This window comes from Pygocentrus nattereri, chromosome 16 (genome assembly GCF_015220715.1).
Source record: "Pygocentrus nattereri isolate fPygNat1 chromosome 16, fPygNat1.pri, whole genome shotgun sequence".
Taxonomy (NCBI): Eukaryota; Metazoa; Chordata; class Actinopteri; order Characiformes; family Serrasalmidae; genus Pygocentrus; species Pygocentrus nattereri.
This window is the reverse complement of record NC_051226.1, coordinates 41,163,469-41,173,468: the sequence shown is the minus strand read 5'-3', so window position 1 is coordinate 41,173,468 and position 10,000 is coordinate 41,163,469. Positions and strand designations below refer to the sequence as shown.

The 10,000-nt window shown below is 42.7% G+C and overlaps 1 protein-coding gene across 1 annotated transcript in view; it reads left to right on the top strand.

The window, feature by feature from the left end:
* LOC108414586 (olfactomedin-like protein 2A) overlaps positions 1-6,919 on the top strand; it is a 26,938-nt gene extending 20,019 nt beyond the window's left edge. Inside the window, exons 5-8 of the mRNA XM_037545729.1 lie at positions 145-379; positions 1,689-1,922; positions 3,041-3,226; positions 4,049-6,919. Coding sequence (XP_037401626.1) covers positions 145-379; positions 1,689-1,922; positions 3,041-3,226; positions 4,049-4,662 — 1,269 coding nt within the window. The 3' untranslated portion in view covers positions 4,663-6,919. The remainder of the gene's footprint in view (positions 1-144; positions 380-1,688; positions 1,923-3,040; positions 3,227-4,048) is intronic.
* The last annotated feature ends 3,081 nt before the right edge of the window (positions 6,920-10,000 follow it).

Here is a 10,000-nt window from a genome sequence, read left to right as displayed (position 1 = left end):
TCAATGTTCTTGGTTTGGGGTTCAGTCGGGAATGAAAAACGACCCAGATGTCAGTACACATGCATTTCTAGTCCGTCTTTTTACAGGTAGCTAAGGCAGTGTTTGTTGTGTTTGTTGTGGCTGCTGGATATGCTGTATTTGCAGGACACGCTCAGTGGGAAATTGGAAGATTCCAGCAAACTCCTCACAAAGAAAACAGAGAAAGTAAAAGTGCCAGCCAAAGAGAAGCCTGTCAAGTCCAAGCAGGAGGCGTACAATGAAGCTAAACATGAGAGGGCAGATCCGGCAGGGAGAAGCCATCCTAGCCAGCAGCAGCCAGGACACGTCCGCGGCATCACCTACTACAAAGCAGACAAACCTGAACAGCCACTGAGTACAGGTGAGAGAGAGAGAGTCAAAGCCACGATGTTCACGTCAGATAGAACTTCACTGGGCTACAGTCGGTTCAGAGTGAATTCTGTGGGCTACAGTCGGTTCAGTCGGTTCAGACTGAATTCTGTGGGCTACAGTCGGTTCAGACTGAATTCTGTGGGCTACAGTCGGTTCAGACTGAATTCTGTGGGCTACGGTTGGTTGAGAGAGAATTTTACTGTGTGTATGTTTTTTTTTGTATTATTCATTTTAAAATGTAGATATTTGAATAGCGAAAATGCTTAAAATGTACATTTCTAAGTCACACAAATAGGCGTCCCGTCTGTGTTTCAGTGGAGTGTGTTGTGCAGCTTGAAGGCTGATATGAATCATCTGTGGATAATTGTGATCTTTATCAGCGAGAGAGATGAGAGCCAGAGAGGAATGCACTGTTCCCTCTCTGAGACAGTAAATCTGCCATATGATCAACTATAACTCACACACATGCGCTCACTCAGCAAGCTCACACTAGCAACTGTAAACAGACCTGCTGTGCCCGCAGTGACAAATCCATCCCGCCAGATCTTCTGTGGGGTGGATGCCAGCACACAGACTCCTGCATGCATATAAACTGGAGCTTGAGCCAAATTCCTGTCTCACATAAAGGCCAAGAATACACTGAACAGATGAGAACCATCTCTACTTCTAATCATCTCACCCTCTCAGTCGCTCTTCCACAGTGCCCTGTTCATTCGACCCAAACAAAACCGGTCAAACCCCGACAACGACTCGCAACTCGCAGGCTCGTTACCCTCTCGTTTTACTGTAAGTAGTACTGTCGTGTACTGGAAGTAGTGACACACTCTCGTATATCCAAAGTGGCAACTTTACTGGAGAAGGAAGAACGTTGATATCTTTGAATGGAAGTCAGTGGAACAAGCATTTTTCCGTGATTTGAATACTTTTTCATTGTTTCATTCATCATGAAGTTTCAACCCAAAGTAAAGAATCACTAACAATTTATATTCAAAAATACAAAACCAGAATTGGCAAAGATGAGATTCAGGGTTTGTTTCCAGCATCGACTGTATGTTCTGTATATGACTGTGTAAGCTTCATGACTAAGTCCCCACTATGTGTGTGAACTAGAGCCCGACTGATAAATCGGCCTGACGATATTATCGACTGATAAACTACTCATGTGCCAGGAAAAGAAAACGTCTTGTCTTGTGGTCTCCATGGTAACAGTAGTTTAACAGTCTTTGTAGTTATATCTATTAGCCTCTCAGTCTCCATGGTTACAGTCTGTTGATTGACATTTTGTCTGTGGCTCTCAGATCAGGAGGCAGAGCCTGATGAGGTGGACATGGTGCTGGAAGTGGAGGAAGCTGCCTCAATGCCTGTTACTGCGGCAGCGTATACCCACACAACCACATCCATAAAAACAACAACCACCAGCTCTACAGCTTCCGCTACAACAACCAGTAGAGCAGTGGCCAGAGAAGAGCGTCCAGCTCCAACTGTCCTGCTAATGCTGGACAACACCATCAACCTCACGCACACTGCTGCAGGTACAGGCCACCTTCTAGCACTAAATAACACCATAAGCCTCGTGCACTGTTACCGTCTGATTACATTCAACAGAACAAGAAGCACTTCAGCTCCTACAGGTATCATACACATACACTGAGCCTGCACTGACCGGCCATTTTATTAGAAACGCCTACCATGTGTCGTCTTTAAAACTCCTCAGAGGAAATCTGCTGTGAGAACGGTAAATGGTAGTAAATCAGAGTTATTAGAGTAACGAACGTTGAAAGGTGGGAGTAAGAAGGGTGTAATAGCTGATTCACCCTGTCCTGATCATCTCAAGGGCGGAGTTCTTATTTCCTAATTAATTTAACCCTAGTTTTGGATTAAAGACCAATCTCACAGCTCAATGACTAAACTATGATCAGTCTCTAAGGTAAGATGAACATCTTCTGGGTTGCTGTAATTACTCAGCATCATTTTGATGTGGTATATAACTGTAAATTGTGTTACACAGCGATGTTAAGACTCCTTCTCCTTTATTTATCTACAGCTCAGTTGATAAATCAGTCAGAAACTCACATTAACATTCTGTTTAGGGATAAATCTCATTGCCATTCTTTGTTTTGTTTCAGTAAAGTTTGCTGTAAGATCTTGTGTAAATGCTGACCAATCCTCCTCAGCATCCCTTCAGCTGCTCTGATTAACTCTAGTGTTATCTTTCGTATGAGCTCATCTGAAGGGGCAGCTTTGGTCACTATAACTTCCACTATAAAGTCCCTGTAGTTACTAAATAATAAGCCTCAGAAAAAAAGCCTGAGATTTTAAGGGGTTAAAAATAAAGATTTGCTGAATGTAGCATCAATAACTAAAGCGTAAGAAAGTCACTAATAAAGTGTCCATTAAAGTGGTCAGTAAATGTAGAGACACTCCACCATGCATCCTGGCAGAGGTACAACCGCCCTGCTAACATTGGACAGCACTGCTACGGTCACAGCACTATTCCAGGGTGAATTAGTGAATGTATGTGGCACCATAAGAGGCTCATTATCTGCTTTTGCACTGTGCTCTGAAGTGCACTGGGTGAATGTACAGGGGAGGAATTCTAACCTGAGAGAAAATATGTTGATAAATATTGAAATGTGTGTCTGTTGTGTAGGTAAGGAGGTCCTGTGTGAGGGGACGATAGCGTCAGTGGCTGAACCCGTGAAGAAGCACAGCTACGGGAGGAACGAGGGTGCGTGGATGAAGGATCCTGCGGCAAAGGACTCCAAAATCTACATCACCAACTATTACTATGGCAACAGTCTGGTGGAGTTCAGAAACTTGGAAAACTTCAAGCAAGGTAAGAAACTCTGCATGTTTGGGCCTGCGTGAGGTTTTACCTGCAAAATAGTCACCAATTTTAACACACTGCATTACTGTATATCATTTGATATGGGTAATTATCAGTATACCTCCTATCTCCAAAACTTTACAGGAGAGGGAAAAAAAACCATACACTACTTTTAATGTAAGTCAATGGAACCAGACGTCTTTCCAAGTCATTTTAGGTAATTTCTTTCGGTCCAGTCATGGAATTTACACACAATATATATGACAATGGAAAAGTTCAAACTATATCAAAAATGGAGATACAAGGTTTTCTTCCAACAGCAGCAATATGCAATTTCCTAATGCTTGTTTTTAAAACTATTTTAAAATCTTATAAAATGTGTAAAAATGCATTTTAAAAACATTTAGAACCTGCACTCCCCAGAGTTTAAGCACTGAAGATAGCTGTTTAGCTAGCTCACAGTCCTGTCACTGACATTGTGCTGTGACGAGTGAATGGCTGGACTTCTTCTTCTAGTAAGTGAGCACCATGTTGTCACCTAATGTACTGAATTAGCAAATGATCAGAGTTCAAGCTTTTGCTGCTGATGCCACACAGAGGAACAGCATAATCACCTCATTTAAAAATGTCTGTTACACATTATTCATGTCAAAATATGTGATTTTAGATTTGTGTAATTGTTTTGTTTATCATTCAGGTCTGCGTCAGACGTGTTGTTGAAAACACATTTGTTTTAAATGAGGTTTAAACATTAATGTAAAAGATCTTAACGCAGAGTTCAACCCAGTTTCAGTTTAAGCTTCTACGTTATTGTTTCTTCCATCTGTGCAGGTCGGTGGAGTAACCTGTACAAACTGCCCTATAACTGGATCGGGACCGGCCACGTCGTATACAGGGGGGCGTTTTACTACAACCGCGCCTTCACCAAGAACATCATCAAGTACGAGCTGCGGCACCGTTACGTCGCGGCCTGGACGCAGCTCCACGATGCTGTGTATGAGGACACCACGCCCTGGAAATGGAGGGGTCACTCAGACATCGACTTTGCCGTGGATGAGAGTGGATTGTGGATCATCTATCCATCTGCAGACTATGACTACACCCAGGCTGAGGTGATTGTGGTGGCCAGACTGGACGCCGATGACCTGTCTGTTCGTAAAGAGACCACATGGCGGACGGGGCTGAGGCGGAACTCTTATGGGAACTGCTTCATCGCCTGCGGTGTGCTGTATGCTGTCGATGCTTATGACCGGCGAGATGCCGAAATTTCGTACGCGTACGACACACACACGGGTGCCGAGAGGTCGCCAGGGTTACCCTTTGTTAACGAATACTCCTTCGCCACCCAGATCGACTACAACCCGAAGGAGAAGGTTCTGTACGCATGGGACAACGGACACCAGCTCACCTACAACATCACGTTCCTAGAGCGCGACCAGAAATGACCTCATCACATCAGCCAGTTACCTGTGGATGTAAAAACACTTACAGTTCTTCATTTAAGGATTCGCTGTGTCAGGAACTCTCCACTTTCATGATGGTTCAACTCGGGACAGTTCAGGAGTCCAGCATTGGTTAGAAGTAGACCTTCAGTTTGATCCACAAATGTCCAGATACGTGAATATTTTAGTGCAGATTTCTGCTGGCGCCTCTATGGGATTCTAATACTGCATTAGTTCGGATTCACCTGAACATCTTGGCCATTCTAAATGAAACACAGGTGTTTGGAAAGACATTAACATCTATTTGAGCTCGTATCAGTTTTACAGTGACTCCTTCAGTAAAGGTCCTGGTATTGAGCTGCCGCCGCTGTTTATCATTCCTAACAACTACCCAGAACCTGTTTAGACTACGACTCATATTCACAGTCAGTGAGGTATCTAGAACCTCCAGAAGGGCTAGAGTGATGTTTTGACTGAGTAAATTAGCCCCACCCTATTGTAAAAGCAAAGTGCCATTGGTTGATTCCTTGGTAGTTAATCTAATGTGTAAGGCCTTCAGTCCAGCTCCTGAAGTCCTGACCAGTGGAGACCTCACTTTTTCTTAACTGTATCTACAAGATTTTAACTTTGTTTCCTACCAAAACTAAACAGTGAAACACTGGAATACTTGGATTTGGAATTCTGTTCATTACAAATGAATAATTAATAATATTTTGAAGTTCACAGAAAGGCTTTCTCTGAAGATGTAGAAGGCCCTTAGGGTTCCTCTCTGCAATTCAGCGTTATTATTAAAAATGAATTATACAGAAATGTGTTTTTATAATTATGCAGTATTGGAATATAGACAATAACAGCAAAACACCACGAAGAACATTTTCAGCACATTTGCGTTCAAAATGTACCACATTTCATTACAACCAAACCAAGATCTCAACTTTCAAACAGAATGAATGAGAGCAGATTATTATTATTATTATTATTATTATTATTATTGTTATTATTGTTATTATTATTATTGATTACAGTTGACAGACTTGATACAGTTGAATTTGAATACAGTTCTTCTTGATCAGCTACACCTCCTTTCAGACCCACAGTGTTTAGTGGTCTTCTCACAGTGGAAGGATGGACAGAAACACCTGTGGATGTTTTCAGATCTGAAGCAGCTTGATGTTCTCCTCTCTCTCAGAGATCAAAGCTTTCAGTGCTGTTTATCTGATGGGGCAGTTTTGGGGTCTAACAGCTCTTCCAGGTGGTTGTTAGGAGCCACGTTTTCTCTGAGCTTTTAAACCGTTTTGAACTGCAGTTTTGGAAACTCCTGTATTTTTTCTATTAATTTTCCTTTAAATATCTCCTGAATGATTAACTTGGACTTAAACGATGTTTTGACTGGAAACAAAATACCTGAAGGGGAACTTTTACCTTTACACTCCTGCTGTTACACGGTTTGTACAGTAGCTGAGTCAGCAGCTCTTCTGATACAGTTCCATAGAATAGAAGCCTGAATAATGGATAGTAACAGGTTTAAGCCAAAGCACGTTATCAGGCTTTAGACAGAGACTGTGGTTGAAGATTTTTTGAGTGTAGCTGAATGAATGGATCATCACACCATGTTTATATTTTCATCCAAACTAATTTCTGAGTCTGGATTAAAACCTCGTTGTAACTTTTACATTTACACTGACTTCAGTAGCCCGAGGCTCTGTTTAACAACGTTTAAGGACATTAGCATAAAGAACAACTGTAAACGGAACAGACGTGTTTATTTGCCTGTTAATGAACGTTTTCCTGCCACCTTCTGTGAAATGCTAACTGCACCAGTTTGTGAGATGGAGCCACTGTCTGACTGACTGGGTCAAAGGCCAGATTACACTTTGCTAATGACCTGTTAGACGACGTGTGAAGCGAGCAGGTAGAGATGAATACTCCTGTAACTGATGTGTAAATAGTGTAATATATTCTATAACAGCTCCCAGTGATGAAAAGCTAAGGGATTTCTGTAGCTCTGAGCTCTGAACTCTCTCAGTCTTGGGGGGCTTTTAAAACGTGTTGTATTCACTAAAGATAAGCTGGACTGCATTAAACCGGCTGATGGCTTTAGACAGTAAATCTTCCCAGTCTGAGGAATGACTTATTCATGTTTTATTCTACTGTGGATGTGTTATTAAGGAAATCTGAACCAGTTGTGTCCGGTTTATTTTGTGTGTGCGCTGAGAATAAAGACGTGTCTGATGAAACACAGACGTACGCAGTGATGCAACGTTGTTGTGAGTTTGTGTCTTTCATTATTAATATCAGTAGTCATTAATATCACTTCTCCCTCAGGGTCGCGGGGGGGGGGGGGCGGGCGCTGGAGCCTATTCCAGCGGTCATCGGACGGAAGGCAGGATACACCCTGGACAGGTCGCCAGTCCATCGCAGGGCATAGAAGCTAAAGTATTATTATTTAAATGAATATTATACGTATTTTAATTATATACACACAATACAGAATTCAAAAACAAGACTCTGAGCTCATTAATGCAAAAAAGGTTTAAATCCACCAGAAACAGAAGAGGGGAGGGGAGGCGTGTAAGGACGGTGCTCTGCAGTCACTATGGGGTGAAATTCATTTTCACCCTGCCTTGTAAAACTTACGAGCTTCAGGTCGAGAGATTCTGTACAAGTGTTAGATATGACGACTTTTCCATGTACGCGCAGTTGAATTACATAAACACCTGTTAAAATTCCATGTTTCTGTTGATTTTCCAACTTTAAATGAGTCAGCACATCTCGTAAAGGAACACACCTGAGTCTGACATGTTTCTGCACTATTTTAGGGCAGAGCTTCTATTTATATGTTGAGATCAACATTGTGGAAATCCATGCAGCCTAAAAAGCTGCCACACATTCAGGAGAGAAGCAACAGGACAGCCGCACTTACAGCAGATCACCAGAGATCTGCTCATTGAGGAAATCTGTCTGATTATCTCCCCCAACATCCAGCACATCCCTGAAATACAGCCAGCGCAGAGTGACGCCTTCAGACCCTCCAGTGTCCGAGCGCTTTGCTGCTGTTGGAACACAACCTTGTATGTCCATTTTTGATGTTTTTCAGTTTTTGACAAATTTCGAAAATGCCTGTTGTTCTTTACATTGCCTGTAAATTCCATGATGAATGGACCAAAATAAACGGCCCAAAATAGCTTGGAAAGACGTCTGGTTCCATTGACTTACATTAAAAGTAAAGCAGGTTCTGATCCAACAGCAGCGATTTATAAAGTGTAGAGGGTTTAGTGGGTCATGGTAACCAATTGGTGGGGCACTGCCCCCCTAAATGACCCCCTGCACGTTAGTGGTGGTGTTTGTCAGTAACATAGTTGTTCTGACAGTGAAAAGGACTTTGGTTTGGTGCTCTGATCAATCAGCTCTTTCTCTTTTAATTCTTTTAAAGGCCAGTTGAGATGTTCTGTCCCCATCTGTGACCCGTGAGGAGGAGCGGCGAGTTTTCTTGTTGGATGTTGTCCAGATGGCCGAGATGCGCAGAACAGGTTTAAGTGCCCTCACTGTAGGGGATCAGTATAGAAGACTGGTGAGCTGGTTGAGCAGCAGTGTGCGGTTTCGGCTGCTGCCCTGGCGCTGCATGACTGCTCCATTTGTATTGTAAGCTTCAGCTCAGCCACCTGCAGTTTCATAGCACCAACCGTACACAGATTTCCAGAACTTTGCGGAATGCACTTCATCAACAGTCTCACAGAAAATTCAGCAGCATCAGTTTAAATGAGGTATTTGGTTCAAAACAGCATGACCTCATTTGTGAAGCTCAAAATCCTAAACACAAACACTCACAGTGAACAAACAAGCTTTAAAGCTGTAAAGCACTTATTTGCTCATCTGCTCGTCAGACGACACACAACACTGTATAAAAGGCACAAATTAAAGTAGTAGAAATCTATTTTTTGACATAATAACTATGAATAGCTGTTCAGTGAGGTTTGGTCATAGCTTTTCAAATATGAGGCACTCTGGATATGAATGTTATTGTAAGTTTATTCTCAGTGTTATGAAGATTTATTAGTTGTTATGGAAACATCTGTAGCTTCGCTCATCACAAATTTCTTAATTTGTTGGGAACTGGGCGGAACTGGGAGGCGTGGTGGGTAGCTGTCACTCACAGCAAGGAGGGCCTGGGTTCAAGTCCCCGGCCGGGTGACCAGGGTCCTTTCTGTGTGGAGCTGGAACAGTTCTGGCTGAGTCTGGAGACACAGTGGTTCTAGTGGGTTGCGACCATCGTAGGTGCTTTGAGAGCGGTGAGTTGGAGCAGGTTGTCTTGGAAGGTGTGGTTTGTGGAGAGAATTCTGGGAGTTGTAGTGTTCAGACTGGGACAATCTGATCTTCTACACACATAAACAACATCTGAAACTTACAGCCACATTTCCATCAAAATTCCTTTGCTACAGTGTCTCATTAGGCTGAGTGAGATTTTCGGTGCTCTGTAAAACCCACGACGCAACAGCTGCTTGAAGAAGGAAGGCATTTGTGGGCAGAGCATGGAAGGGTCACCCACTGTCTGACTGTCAGTACTCTATGGAATTTATTTTAATTTTATTTAATCTTTTATTCTATTTTTAATGCCATTTTTCACTTGCCCTCTCTTTGGGGGAAAAAAAACTCATATTTTTGTCGTTTTCAGTTTTTGTCATAATCTGAGAATTCCTCTTGTTCTTGACATTGTGTGCAAATTTCATAATGAATGGACCAGAATAAATGACCCAAAATGACTTGGTAAAATTCTGGTTCCATTGACTTAAGAGTAAAGTAGGTTCTTTCCTTCTCCTGTAAAGTTACTGTTCTGGAGATACGAGGTTTTGTTCCGACAGCAGCAACATCTTACTATGTCTGTCACAATGTGAGCAACAAATACCTTATAAGTGACACTTGATCCACAGCCCTAGTCTGGTTCTGATGACACCTCAGGAGCTTTAGGCGCTGAGATGGTCACATGTTGAGTAAGAGGCCAGCTGTGCTCCTCTCCTCCGCACAGCTGCAGGACAAATTCCCCACGTTCACTGGCTGAATGACCCGCATTGTTGGAGTCAAACCTGCGACTGAAGTCACTCCGTCAATCAGGCAGCGAAGCATCGGCTGTTATTATTACACTCTTTTATCTCCTGTAGTTGCTTTGAGCCTAGAGGCCATTCCAAAGGTGCCCAGTGTTAATTCCCCACATTGGGCCTTTGTAATGCCTTCTGATGGTCAGCTCTGGGTCATTCCTGGCCTGGATGTCCAGCACAAGCCATCAGCCTTATTCTTAAGCTTGGCTTTGATGTTATTGTTAACCCTTAGAGGTCATTGTGAATGT